The sequence below is a fragment of the Strix uralensis genome, chromosome 9, assembly GCF_047716275.1.
Source record: "Strix uralensis isolate ZFMK-TIS-50842 chromosome 9, bStrUra1, whole genome shotgun sequence".
Taxonomy (NCBI): domain Eukaryota; kingdom Metazoa; phylum Chordata; class Aves; order Strigiformes; family Strigidae; genus Strix; species Strix uralensis.
This window is the reverse complement of record NC_133980.1, coordinates 23,746,160-23,761,543: the sequence shown is the minus strand read 5'-3', so window position 1 is coordinate 23,761,543 and position 15,384 is coordinate 23,746,160. Positions and strand designations below refer to the sequence as shown.

At 35.6% G+C, this 15,384-nt stretch overlaps 1 protein-coding gene across 1 annotated transcript; it reads right to left on the bottom strand.

The window, feature by feature from the left end:
- Positions 1-2,026: 2,026 nt before the first annotated feature.
- On the bottom strand, positions 2,027-13,095 carry RBP2 (retinol binding protein 2). Its single transcript, XM_074878253.1, has 4 exons — positions 13,023-13,095; positions 7,089-7,267; positions 3,759-3,860; positions 2,027-2,177 (listed from the first exon to the last, which is right to left on the bottom strand). The coding sequence occupies exons 1-4, from the start codon at positions 13,093-13,095 to the stop codon at positions 2,124-2,126; spliced, it is 408 nt and encodes a 135-aa protein (XP_074734354.1). The 3' UTR covers positions 2,027-2,123.
- Positions 13,096-15,384: the final 2,289 nt, after the last annotated feature.

Here is a 15,384-nt window from a genome sequence, read left to right as displayed (position 1 = left end):
ACCGTTGTAAAGGATCCTGCAAGATCTTGCCTATCAGTATGTGCAGGAAGAAAATGTTTGGAGCATAAAAAAACTTGCACAGTTTCTCATTCCCTGTTAAAAACTCTGGAAAAAAATAGGGTCAGATCCAGTTTTCTCCTAACCAGTCTACTCAAGTCCCCAGTTGCCTACTTCGTTTACTTCCCAACCATATCCATTAAATAAAACTAGTAAGCATAATAAGGAATCAATTGAGGAATGCTTGCTTTCCATCTTCAAACTCACCATTTGTGAATTAATGATAGTTCTTTGTGATATATGAAAGCTTTTCCTTTGTTTTATGATTTGGTGTGAAGTTATGAAACCCTGTGTTGAGCAGGCTTACACCTGGCAAGAACCAGCTATGAGAAATGTCACTGATTAAAACATGCACATTTTATTTCCTAGTGATTCCTTTGTTCTGATAACAAAGCTTAATGAACTGTGGTACTTCTTAACCTAGTAACTAGCATAGACTTAGAAATAGGAATTAAATATGTTTCCACTGGAAAGTGCAGGTCAGGGCTGAATAATTAAAAAGGAGTTTACCAACTCGAAGTGCAGTTTCTTCTGTGCGAACTAACATTAGAGCGTTGTTCAGTTGAAGTATACAGGAAGTTTTATACCAGGTCAAACTTTATCAGGAGAAGCAAAGTCCAGTTCATAAAAATCCTACATCTGCACTTATATGCCCATGGCCAGGTAAGTATTAGTGACATATTAATCAGATTTGGGTTTTTGCAGATGTAACCTTGTTTTCAGCTGGGAGACTGTCTCGCTCCTTTCCTATCCTGAGCTATTGACAGTGAGTAGGCTAAGCAGCAGGTGGGGATGGGGAGAAAGCATATGTTCCTCCATTTCTGCAAAGTTTTTTTCCACATCATTTCTCTATTCCCTACCACTGATCTGTTTAGTGAATTTCCACTCCTCCCATACTAAACAGAAGATGGGGGCCTATGGACAAGAGGGAATTGAAATGGTGATAAAGTTTATGTGAAAGCTTAAATGTCTGCAAGGCAATGTTGTAGGGAAGACAGTATATTTTATTAGAATAATTCATATAGTTGGGAGAAAACAGATGAGCTTTTGGGCATACAAGCCCTTCTTCAGTTCTGCAGAACGTGTGCACACATTTTGTTGAATAATTTTGGTTTCCATCTACTGAAGTAGTGCTCACCATCCATGGTTAACTTAAACTTGCCTTTGGCAAAGGACGTGAATTCTTTTGAGAAACCCTAAATAAAACTGAGAAGGGTTGTATGGAAATGGCTTTTCTTTTTAAAGCCTCTGAAAGGTAGGTACATGGTGAAGATTGCAGCATGCTGGGTACTCTTTATGCACAGGGTACATGCTGTCTGTGCATACTCTGCAGTTTTCCTCTTATAGCCATAAGTATGCCTTAGTTTTCATATCATGGAGCAACTCTTGAATGTGGAGATGGCATCAGATGGTGGACTTCTCCACTGTGATTGTTAGTAGGATGCCATTTCTAACTGCAGGTTAGCAGCATTGTCACTGATCCACGTTAGGACCATATTAAGGAGCTACAGCCATGAGACATTTATCAGGTGATAACTACTAGCAGCTATAGACCTGGGCCAAATTCAAATGAATAACCTAGATGTGAAAGGCCATGTATCGTGTTCAGTGAACCATTCTGTTGCCTGAGACTGTGGACTTAGTGATCCAGGACTAAATTAAATAGAAACAGTCCAATGAATGTCCAATTTTACTCAGTCATCCAAATATATTATGATATTACAGCACTGTGGAGAGATATACTGTGGTTGAGATAATTATGACTGCTAATTTTCAGCCTTGTTGCTAAAGGACATTCCTCTGGAAATGATTACAAAGATGTATAAAACACTATTTGAAAGACAATTACTTTTACTTAACTCCAGACTGAAAGGCAAAGGAATTTATGATGTTTGTAACTGTTTGATGTTATTTCTATAAAACGTGTTTGTTTCCATAAACAGGCACAAAATACATTCACATAGCAGTGTCAAAGAATTATTGCAGATCTGGCTTGGTTCTTCTTTTTAGACAAAATCTAACAGCATAATAGTGTGATGAAGATCTGAGTGGCTTTCTGGTCAATTTTAGTTTTTCTTCTTAAATATCTGATGGCACACCTGGTCTTCACATGTCAGTTCCTACAGTATTAAAACAATTAGTAAGTATATAGTGGTACAAGTTGTATTTTGCATACACAGCAGACCCCACCACAAATTACTACAACTGAACCACTGCATTAAAAAGATATTCTTATGAAAAAGAGAACAGAAAGAATAGTGTATTATATGTAGCCAATCAGCAGGCACACACCACATGTTGCAGTAATTAGATTTTGACACTTGAATTGAGCTCTAAGAAGAATAAACATGAAAAATGCATAAAAATTGCTCTTTAATGCAAGGCTTTTTCATACTCTGTTATTAAAACAATATACTGTAATAGTTTATAATTCACATGTTACCTCATAATTCGTGAGAAGCAATGAAACAAGGAAATAAAAAAAAAATGGAGGATGCTTTAAAAAGATGAGGACATTTGCTTCAGAGATGTGCCCAGCCATTTTTCAGGGGCCAGAACAATACACCAGTGTTGCAGCCGACCTCTTAAAGGTTGTCACACCTGCACATTGCAATGCAGTCAATTTGGTTAGTCTTCCGATTAGCCAGCATTCCTGTGCCAAATTAGACTTTGAAGTGAGCTGTTAAGAGTTTGGCCAGCAGTTGGCCAAACCTGCAATTGAGTTTCTGAAGACTGCTGTAAGAATCTACCTGGTTTCTCTGTTTCCACCAGTCTTAGCCTGAATCCTGGTGCCAGCATGTAGAACCTTTGTTAGGTCAGTCTTTGAATATGTGTTAAATCAGAGTCAAAAAAGTGTACTGAACAGTTGTCTTTTGGTTAGGCAGCAGATGGTTTTTTAATTCATTGCTTTGACCTTTCAAGCATACAGACTTGAGGCAATGTGGTGGCCATACCAACTATCTGTAGGGTAAACTTGTGAAGGGGTAGATATAAATGCAAATCATGAGACAGAACAATGAGCTCTCCTCCATAATCTTTCTGCACCCACCTACTCTCCCAAGAAACTCTGGAATCATTATAATTATGTATCTATTATTTTGGACTTCACTGGCTGTTTATTTCCTTCACAGGCTCTTCTGGCCTTTCTTGGACTCGCACCATTTATCTTTGGGCTCCAGCTTACTAACTCAGATGTATGAATGTTTTGACTTTTTTATTGTACTAGCACAAAATAACTGCAGTGTAGGTTGTTTGCAGGATCCTCTTGAGTATCCAGAGGTTTCTGATCTGTATTACAGCATAGTATGCTAAAATTTCATAGTGCTTCTTTCAGAACAAAAAATAGTATTTTTCCTGCAATCTGTCCCATACTGTTTTGGTTTTGTTTTTGTTTTCTACCAATGATTATATAAGAACAAGATGATGTTAGAGGTGCAATGTAACGAGAAGGGTTAATAGCTGGAGGGCAGTGGACTGGAGCAAAAAAACCACTGCAGAGTTATGACTTAATTGGGAGCAGGAGGAAAGAAATTCAGCATTCCTGAGTTGTAGCAGAGGGGGGATTTCCTTAGAGTTCAGAGATCAGAGCTGTCTAAATAAAGACCATTCTAATGAGAACAAGTAGCAAACCCTTTGAAATGGAAAACTGTACTTTGTTGCAGTCTCAGTTACGAGCTGTGCATCTGTATAGAAGCCCTTACCAGATGCAGTAGGTCTCCTTCAATCCAGTGCTTCCAGCCCCTGTTTTTCTTTTCACCTTTCTGAACGCATACCAGTTTGTCACCATCCCAGGTCACTATTGTCTGCATGAATCAGATAATTAACTCAGATATGTTAATGAGAAATACATGAAAATAAGCTCAATTCAACAATGAGAAGACACAATTATAGTTGCTTCCTACCGTTCCCAGTCTTCCTCCTAAAAAACCCCAACACAGCCATTCAACCAGCCATTCAACCAAAACCATTCAAGATGACAACAGCATTTTGATGTGAAGCTTTTACAAGGCTTTGTTGTCATTTCTATGTTTTTCTTCACATACACAAATATGAAGTGTTCATGCTATCTAGTGAATTGCTGAGTGAATTAACAGGTACTCATGCAATGTATGCAAGTGGTATTTTTCTTTTCTTGCCTTTAAAGCCATTAATAAAAAGATTATAAGGTTTCATGAGTGAAGACCTGGGGGCTTATGCCAACTAGTGCCGTGGTAACATCTTTTCTAGCTCTGCATAAAATAACAAGAGGAAGTATATGTTAATATAATCTCATACAATAAATTTATTTATATATTTTCATGCATTTTCATGAAAGACCTTTAAAGAGATATGATCATAAGCTGGACAGTGTGCTCTAGCTGACCCTGCTTCAGCAGAGGGTTTGAACTAGGTGATCTCAAGAGGTCCCTTCCATCCCCAACCATTTAATGATTTGGTGTGATCCAGTCTATCACTAATAAACAGGGTATTGGATATGCTGATGCTTGTCCAGGAGCAGGATGACAATACCTGTAAGGAGAAGTTCTCTTTACAGGCTAAATTCTCTACTCAGATACGCTAGAGTACATTCAAAGCAATTTTGAATTGTTCTAGATTTGAACCATTGTACTTTAGGGAGACATTTAACCATGTATCACAGGCAAATCTTCATCAGAGACCAGTTGCAGTCAGTGGAAGTTCAGTTATTAAAAAGCTCCAAGAGTATTGGGCGCTTAATTCATTCTGTAGTTCAGCACTGGATGATTTATTTCTCTTATGAGGGAGCTTTCTATTAATAACAAGACAAAACTCATTCCATTTCAGTTAACTTCTTTCTTATTTACAGAATTTTTAAGCTACATGCTCTTTAAATTATCCATGCCCTCTTTACATTTAAATGTTGCCTAGCAGTTTTATTGCCTTCATCTAACTTCAATGCGTTTGAGGCATTGTTTTGTTAACAAAATGACCAGAATATTCTTTTAGAGCAGTCCAGAGAATAATGGCATGACATGCTTCCTCTTCTCTTCTTCTCTTGTTAGAAACAAATACTATAATTTGTTTAGAAAAGAATATTAGGCAAAAATGATTAAACCAGGTAGGGTTATAATTGTACAAGCTGTGTTTCCTTCCTTCCTTCCTTCCTTCCTTCCTTCCTTCCTTCCTTCCTTCCTTCCTTCCTTCCTTCCTTCCTTCCTTCCTTCCTTCCTTCCTTCCTTCCTTCCTTCCTTCCTTCCTTCCTTCCTTCCTTCCTTCCTTCCTTCCTTCCTTCCTTCCTTCCTTCCTTCCTTCCTTCCTTCCTTCCTTCCTTCCTTCCAAATAATTGATAATAAAGAGGAGAGTCTGCAAGTGAAATGATTTTGCACAGAAAGGCAATGGCTTTGATAGTGGCAAAGAGCACTAGAGGAGCATTAGTCTATGGATTTAAGGAGTGATGCAACTAATGAGTCCTTAGATCCTTAGTAATGCTTTCAACTGATCTAAAGAGATGTGGGAGCAATGTTTTAAAGCATAAACTGTCGCAGGAATATGTGCTCACTGAAGGAAGTGATGGGAAGAAAATTTAGAGATAGGGATATTCAGGATACTGGAAAAAAAATGGGTCATTATTTGATGGGTTGCAGTGCTGTGAGTGAGAAATAATTTGGAAGAAGTCATAGGAATTACACTGCACAAAGTGGTTTGAGAATGAAAAGTGATCCACAGTGAATCAACAATGTCTTCTGTTAAATTTGTGCCACTGCAGTGAAGGATGATGTGAGTTCAAATGTAAACATGTCCTTTATGCTGCCAATTTCCTGTGGCAATTGCCAAAACAAAACAGGTCTTGTTGACAGTGAGCTTTGATCTCAGCTTCTCAGAGTTTGGCAACAAGTTCTGAAACCTTGTTTATTGAGAAGATACTGATGGAAAAAACAGCATATGTTTGGAGAAGAGCAAGAGAGCTGAGAACTGAGTGGAAGAATAAAACTGTGGTAATTGGCAGAAGAGTTGATATGGTAGATTCAGTGAATTACGACAAAAGCAGGTGATGCAAGATTGGCAAGACTCTGAAGAGGACAGTCAATAGAAATTTAAGGTCTACTGGCCTTTCTACCCTTGAAAATCTTGCTTAAGTATTTTAGGAGTTAGAAGAGAGTAAAACAGAAGCAGTATTGATGCAGAAACATGAAGCTGAATTCATTAAGTGAATTTAATTAGTGCTTGTATGTATTCTTTTCCTCACTGATAGTCTTGTTTGAATGCCTCACAGGAACAGACTTACTAGTTGACTCTGTCTGTCATAGGAGGTAGGGCATGGGCTAACACACAATATGGTCCTTGATCCAAACGTTACTTGTCCACATATCTCACTGAAAGGTGTCTGAACATATGCCCACAATTTCCTAGGGGAATTTTGAGCTCAGGTTGCTCCTGTAATCCTAAAAATATTAAAACATTCACTGCTGGGCCTCCTTGCCTGTCTACCACTACCAGTAGGCCTGCCACCTATATCAGTGGTAGCTTTGGCTTACATTTTTTTCTTGTCCCTTCCCAAAGCTCCCTCAAACTTAATAGCTGAATGCAGGTTTATTTTTAACATTGTCCAACTGTTAAACTGCCCAACTGAGGTTCAACAGGCTCAGATTAAAAATACTGTGTGAACCTAGCCATTCAAAACCGAGAATTTATATTGACACAGAGAAAGTCCTAAATTCAAAGGGATGAATTTACAGTTTCATTAAGAAAGATACATAGGTAGAAGTACAGTTTTGGTACTTTCTAAATACATAAAGGTATATCACAGCTGGAAAAATCCCCTACTAGAAAAACTTGTAATTAATGAATGTTCTCACGTATCTGAGTAACCATCCTGATTTGCATTTATAATAAATGCTTGGAGCAGGAAAGAAAACTGTCTCAAGATGCAAATTATTTCTGCTTTATAAAAATCCTCTGATGTCTGTAAAATATTGGTTTGGGGTTTTTTTCATGTATTCAGCTGATTTTTGGAACTATTCCCTCCTGGTGCTGACTGTAGTGTAAACAGATATCAGGTACCAAATTTTTACCTTTACCACTCGGTTATCCAGTCCTTTGGTATGTTCTTCAAACTCCACTCCTATAGTGTAATTCAATTCATAGTTTCTTAAAGTACTGAGTGTTTTTGTTTTAAAATTATCTCCATCTTGAATAATCTCCTTTGTTTGTTTCAAGTGTTTTGCAATTTTACGAGTTGCAAAATCAATGTCTGCCAAAAAACCGAACAGAGTATCACAATGAAAATTCCAATATTTGTTACCAAAAATAAAAAAACACAGCACTTATATTTACACATAATTTTAAAAAAAGCTCCACAAATGATGCTTTTACCTGCAACATTTTTCAGAGAAAAAGATAATTTCAAATAAAAATAATCTTTTGTTTGCAAGTAGACTTTCAATTTGAGGATCTTCCATGGATTATAAATTTATTTATTAACAGGACACCTGTGGGAATGCTGTGAACAAAGCTACAACATACAACCAGTAGTGAATAGATGCTGGCATGTTAAATCACCCGAATCTCCAGTTTTTTCAGAGAATGTGAAACAACAGGGGCTATTAAGACCTTTTGGCCTCACTCACACATGAAGCTGTGGGATGCCAGGAGTGCTATTACCATCTTATGCCTGGGAGCCATTCCCTTTTCTAAGCATGCAGTGTAAATTATGTAGCTCTTAGGCATGTGAGGGTACTGTTATGTGTCCTGCAGGGTTATAAATGTTGGCCACCCCCAAAAGAAGGATCTCAGAATAATATGCCCTTTCATAAAACAAGCATGTTAGAATGGGTATGTAATCAAGGGGATTTTGGCATGTTACTTTTATGATGAACCTATAGTCTGTGGGAGTATACAAGAGGTTAATTAATTAATTAAAAATGAAAATTATACTAATGAATAAAAAAGAAACAATCAAATAAAAGCCTGACTTACTCATTATTGCTAGACAGCAGACACAGAAATAAATTGTAGTTTAGATGTTAAAGGGAGACAAATTCAAAGTCAAAAGTCAAAAAAAGTATCAAACTACAGCATTTGACAGTTCCTGTTTAATATTCTGTCAACATTTTATGCAGTACTGATCTCCTTAACATCCTTATTTTGTTCATGATGAAGACTAACATTATAATGTAAACAACTGCTTGCAACTGAATGCATTGAAAGTTACCAAAAGAGGAATATATATTACCATGATGACAGTTTGCCCCAGACAATCCACCTAATGCCAGCTGCATTACCATCTGCAATAAATATTTCTGACCAGCTGGCAGTGAATCTTATTATGGTGCTATATGCAAATGAAATAATCACACATGCTTCTGCAAGAGATTGAAAAATGGTTTTGGTTTGTTAGCCATCCTTTAGTGGTTTTGCATGTGAGTTAATCATTGTCAGCTCAGCAATCCACATACTAATGGAGCCCTTTTTCTTTTGGTAGATTCATTATACTACTTGCAAAGTACTAATCGAGTTGAGTAAGAGGATTGGCTTGAAAAAAATGGTGACTTTTTAACGTGGGGAATAATGTTCTTGTTCAGTATTTATATTCAAGACTTCTTGGGTATATTTTATCTGCTGTGGTGGATTAAAGGTATCTCTGGGTCTGAATTATAGCCAGGTAAAATAAAATTTAGTTCTCTCTAAGGAAAAAAAATGTCTAGACTTCTAAAGAAATGCTATTTCTGACTAATATATTAGTCTTGTAGCTCCTGGAGAAAAATCAGGGGAGGTTTTATTAAAGCATGGTTTTCATAACTGCATTTTGAACAATACAAGCAATAAAAATGATATATTGTTCTATTAGAGTAGATTAAAATACTTTGTAACATGTTTATGATAAAATCAAAGTTTCTGACTTAAAGGGCAAAACTATTCTTTAATTAAAGTATAGAAATGGGTATGCATTAATTAAAAGGATGGATGAATTTTAAAAAAACAAAGCCTCAGTGTGCTTTGAACCTGAGCACTTTAATGCTTAAAATATCAGCCATATGTAAAATTGTGAGAAACAGAAGAGTATCTTTTCACCCTTTCCATGTAATTTCTTTCCATTCTGAGCATTACCTATAGCCATATGCATCTTTGCATTGTTTATGGTGTTGAGGTTTTTTTGCTAATTCATTGGCAGTTTTTAATTAGTATAACTTATAGTATATATACACAAAAATCATGATGTACATATGAAGGGCCAGATCCAGATCCAGACAACTGGTGCAAATAGCTCCTTCATCCCAACCAGTTGTGGGTATTCTTATTGGGCAAGTTGTTTCAATATCTTACCAGAAAGTTCAGTGAGTACCTCTCCAGTACAGTCTGCCCAGAGTAGGCAATGTATTTCCCAGGAAAAATACATCTATATTGCATTCCTTATTCTAACACATTCTTTCTCTTGCTTTGTTTCAGGCTATTAAGTGCATCAAGTTCTTTTATTCTCATGAACTGTTACTATCTTTTTTTAAGCAGGCTTCCCAGTGTTGGATGCCTGTAGTTCAGACCCCACTGTAGGCTGAATCCATCCATTTTCCTCCCAGTTTCCACTGGGATATATAAGATCAGAAATGGATCAACAATTCCCTTGATTTAATAATAACAAAGTAATAATTTATCCACTGACTGAAATGGTTCTAAGGATGCCACTGACATGCTATGAGGAACTGCTGTAGACCAGCTCATGCTAGCATTTATGGTACAAAAAGAATTATAAAACTGGAAAATAGATTACTTATTATAAAAGGATCAGAATATAAGGATGACAATAACTAAAGTTTAGTTTAAAGCTGATATGATTAATATTTGTATTATGACAGACACAAAATTCTTACTGAATTTGAGTGAAAATCACAGTTTAAATTCTGTGGTGGGTAAATTAAAATTCAAAGAAATGCATCTTATTAGCAGCTAGTATCCTTTCCCCTGACATTTTTCCTGAATTTTAAGACAAACACAAGTGAAATGTTGTAGCTCAACTGAAATAAATAATACAGCAATCTCATCTGTGATACCATGGAACGGAAGAAAGGAACAATAATGAGATGGCCACTAAAACCAAATGAAAAGATATCACCATAATTACAAATCCTTTTGGAAAGGAAGTGTGCACACCACAAGTGTCTAATTTACATCCTAAAAAATAAGGAAGGAATAAACCTAAAAAATAAAGAGATCTTTATAAAAAAAATATCAAAAGTAAGTTATCAAATATGATGAAATTTATCACTAGAAAGCAAGGCAGAACTAGAGCTGGATGACCATCATGACCAGTGGTTAAAGTAACACCCCATCAAAGTAGGTCAGGTCTTGGAGCAAAGAGCTGAGACAGGACTGAAGCAGAGCCAAAGCAAAGAGAATTGGGTGAGAGGCAAGAATTGTAGGTGAGACCAGAAGCTGAGCCAGGCAGTAGGAGAAGCCTGAGGTAGGTGAAGACGGGAATAGTCAATTTGTGACAACTAGGAGTTAACTGAAGTATCATCCAGACCAACAGGCCCCATGGCTCACTTGCAGTTGGCATAGTTAATGCTGAAATCACATTTCAGTTGCATGTAATGTAGTAATTATTCTTTATGCATAACTGTCAAACCCCAGCACTCAAATCACTTCAGGTACTTGGTATCTTTCTCCTGAAATTCATTATATTAGCGTAACCATTTGTATTTTTTAACAATTAATTTTTTGTACCTCATGGGTGTATGTGTATAGTAGTTACAGGCTTCCCTAAGGATATTGAGCTTTTCTCCATAAATGCAAAGGCTAAGGACTATGAATAGTGAAACTTGCCTTTCTCTCTTAAAAGAATTGAGGCTTTGAGGAAATTATAACTATTTTCAGTTGTTGTTGAATAATGATGAGAACTTATTTTTATGTGTTTATGTGTATTTCTTCTCTTTCAATCTGAACAGATAAATAAATTAGGGTTAAGATTCTTTAATGAGAGTAAAACTGGTAGAATGTCAGTTAAAGCATCAAATTTTTCATCTCAGTTAACGATTTTGTGGTAGTTATCCCTAAGTCAGTCACTAGTGTAGACATTGAGAATTACTTGAAAATTGTTAGATTTAATTACCTGATTACCTTCCATGTGTTAGACTCTTCTTCCTAACAAATACATTTTCTTAACTTGTGGAAGATGGCTATGCAGTGTACTCATTGATTTTGAACCACTGAATTATTTTTATAATCTACATCTTTACAAGTAAATATTTTGGAATCTGAGTGAGCAAGTTCTTTAGATATCCATTAACTTGACTTGACCTTTTGAACAAAGCAAAAGAAGCCACAATCTGATCCCAGCTTCTGATGAACAGTGCAAGGCAGGTACTTTGACCTGAAAAAGCTCCTGTTTATCAGCATCACTCTTACAGTGGTGTCAGTTACTGTAGAAAGGGAGAGAAATAAGAAGAGCAAATGCTGAACAGAAGATAGAAATCAATGACCACTAGATAAAAAACAATGAGACAACTGGGAATGAGAAGTGCATAGACCCAGGTGGGCCCCTGAGGGCTATCAATTGTAAGCATAAGAATAGAATACAGGTTTCATTTTTGCCACATGCTACTTTATGATGCAGAGCCAGACAGATTCCTCCAATCTAGGTTAAGTTAGCCAACTCTAATGACTAGTTTTCTTGTATTAGTTTTACAGACATCATGTGTGGTAAGGAAGCAATGGTCCTTTATGTCCTTCATCTGTGATGTAGTAGAGCTGGGAGAAGATTCCTGATTATAAAGATTACACTTTTCATGCATCTATAAATCTAACTCCCATATTTTTTGAGGTTTTTGAAATGCAGCTACATTACTGCACTGGTGGAAGGGTGATAACTGTTCTTTCAATGCTAATCCAGAGTGTACTGAAGAAATTATTGAGAAATGTTGATGTCTTCTATTATTTCTTCTTTTCAGCAAATTAAAGATCTACATCTCTGCTAAACTAAGTAGAGGAGGAATTTCCTGCACACTACTCGCATAATCATAATGACCTGGAGCAAAAAGTTTATGCCTTTATGAGAACAAAAATACTTGAAAGGCAATTTATACTGAAAGTAATAGGTGCAGGAGAAGAAGGCATTTCTCTCATAAAATTATCTCCAGTCATTACAAAAATTGAGTCTGTCAGTGTGGGGAAAAATAAATCTACAAACAACATAAACTTGATCTTAATATGAACCGACAACGATATTGCTTGCATTCAGTTAACAGTGTTTTGCTCTTCTAGCATCTACAGAGACTATGCTTAATATCCTATACAATGGATGTACAAACTGTAGCTGTCAGGGTTCTGATGATAAAGAGGCTAACAAAGTAGTAAATGAAAGTTGCCTAAAGGGCAGAAAATCTCTTTCTGCATGTACACATATATTGTCATCAATGATGGTCATAGCCAAGTGAAATTAAGCTTAGTTAACCATGTAAACATATGTTTAAGAACTCCTGTGACCTAAATCTCCTTGCTGTGTAAGGATGACTCCCACAAAAACTTTACAGAAATATCTGCCCATTTATCTTTAAATGCTTTTAAAGGCTTTTATTGCATTTACCATGCAGCTGGTACATATAATTTCTACTAGTACAAAGCACTAATTGAGTACTAAACAGTATTGTTCCTTTAGTGATATAGAATATCCTATTCCTCTTTTAACAGAGCCAACCAGGTTGTAGCTTGACTGTTACAGTAAGTATATACCAGGAAGAAAAAAGAGCTTCTGTATCTGAAAGCCTGTTTTTTTTTTCTCATCTGTATCTGTTTTTTCATTTATCTAAATAAAGACTAATATCTTTGGCTACAAATCTTCTCTTATATACTTAGATCATTGTAATTATAAGTACAATTACTTGATTTTGAATGTGATTGGCAGAAACCCTTATGCCACAATGCACATTACAGAAATATTCTCATTAATTTTTAGAAGGATTTTACTTATAATTGAAACATTTTATCTCTATATAGTTAATATTTTTTTCATTTACCTAAAGCAACCATGTAGCCTTCAAAGTTTTCATTGGTTTCCATTTCCCATGTCCCATTGTAATCAGCAGGCATGGTGGCAAGAGCTTAAATCCAACTTCAGATCAAAAGTGAGGCTGGAAACAGGATCTGCTAAGAGAATGTTTTATACACCTTTTCATATCTTTTTTTATGAGGTTTACGGTTTTCTAGATAATATAGTTTAAGGGTCAGAGTGATAACCCTAGAAAACTTTGCCTTCATTAACAAAGTTCAGTTGAACAGCTGGCAGATGAGGAACATGTTCTGAAATATGTAGTAACACAGGATATGACCTTTGTAAAGAACTACTAGCTATTATGCGATACCTTTGAAATATATTGAACACAGTGGCAAAGTGTGCAACCCAGTTAAAGTTTCCAAGGTGAATTCTCTTTTCTGTTCCTTTCTACGTGTCACATTTCCCTACGAAGAACCAGTCTTACAGAGCTGACTCATCCAGAACTCCCATTTAAAATTGATGGAAGTCTTGAATGTGCAAATGCAAGGCAGGATGAAAAAGCGAATATTGAAAATATTTTTGTTTTCCCTTGATTTTCAAAATATCTATATACCAATAGCTGCATTTACACCGACTGCATTTCCAAATTTTTCTTTTCATTTAACAGCAATTTTAGCAAATGTAAAGTAAATAGAAATCAACCATAATTAGTATCAATCCTACCCTAAAAATGATTTTTTAATTACTCTGAAACATAGCAGTTTGTGTTAGAAAGGTATTTTTCATCCAGCAGCATTACATTGTTGTGGGGAAGAGCACAGATTTCAGCTGTGCAAATAAGCACATTCAGAATGTGTCTGAATGGAGAATTTGAAAGTGCAATAGAACTTTATCAGAATTTAAAGTAAACAAAGTAAGCAGTTAAAGCAAATTAATATAAGTTAAGGTTTTAAATTCTTTGGTTTTAATTAGTCGATATAACTTACATATGGCTCTACAGATAAAATAATTGAAGTGATCAGGAGTCCAAAACTCCTTGCCTGTCTTTCTCTCTTTTTTTTTTTTTTAATTAATGGGAATGTTATTAAAAATTTTATTAGAAAAGTATTAAGGTCTAGAACTCCAACTCAGAAATAAGTAAATTGAAGAGTTACTGATCTTACCATGTCTTCTGTATGCTTTCACTTTGTAAAAACTTAATGTAAAATTCCACAAATACTGAAAAATTATACAGGGATTAAAAAAGAAGAAACTAAAAAAAGTAGAGAGTTTTTGGGAGCTAAGTTCTTAAAATGCCTTTGCATGGTACTTAAGGAGCTATTTTAAAAGAAGGAAAAGAAATATCTTGATCTATACCTACAGGAGATATTAAGAGGGTTTTCAATCAGACGTCAGACAAAGGCTCAAGGAACTGCAGTGACTGAAGATTGAAGTTAGGTGAATTCCTATGTGAATGCACATAGAAAGATATCTGCATTCCTAACTGTAGAGCATAGTTTGTCTATATACCAGTTTACCCAGGGAAATTGGTAATCACTGTTTGAAATCTTTAAATAGGCAGAGGGTGCTGATTACAATGGGACATGGGAAATGGAAACCAATGAAAACTTTGAAGGCTACATGGTTGCTTTAGGTAAATGAAAAAAATGTTAACTATATAGAGATAAAATGTTTCAATTATAAGTAAAATCCTTCTAAAAAAACATATGACTAATTTCAAGCACAATTTATTGGGCCGAAGACATCTAATTGTGTATTTACTTCCACTATCAGAATTTCTAGATGAAACACTATGAATGATGTTATGTTGAAAAAGAAATTTGAAAATCTTTGTGCTTAAAACATTGTTCTGTAGTGATATTATAGTTATGCAATAGCTTTGGTGTTACATATCTTTCTAAACTTTCTTTCTTAACCTCCACATTGCATCAACATTAATAAATACGTTATTTATACATTTTATGTGTATACTAAAAGATTCTATAAAACCAAGAAAAAGAAAAGGTTATCGTTCCCAAGTCAATCACTCACAACCACTCAAAATCAGCTGTGTAAGCAACATCAGTTCCCTTGTGCACATGAAAATAATCTTTAAGTGCATTATCACACTGTTTTTCCTACTGGAAGTTATTCTCTCCTTCAGTGTACTAAAAGGATGATGTCCAATTTATAAGCAGGTACTCAGTGTTTTACCTTATTTCTCCAAATACCTAGTGGTGGATTTATGAAGAATGAATCAGACTGAATGTCTACAATTACCTTCTAAAATCAGAACATATGCTAGAAGGTCATGGTGAGAGATTTTATATGCTCATTGATTTTAGTTCTGAAGTAGTATACTTCCTATATAACAGTCATTTGGGTAAGATGCGGAACTGACTGAA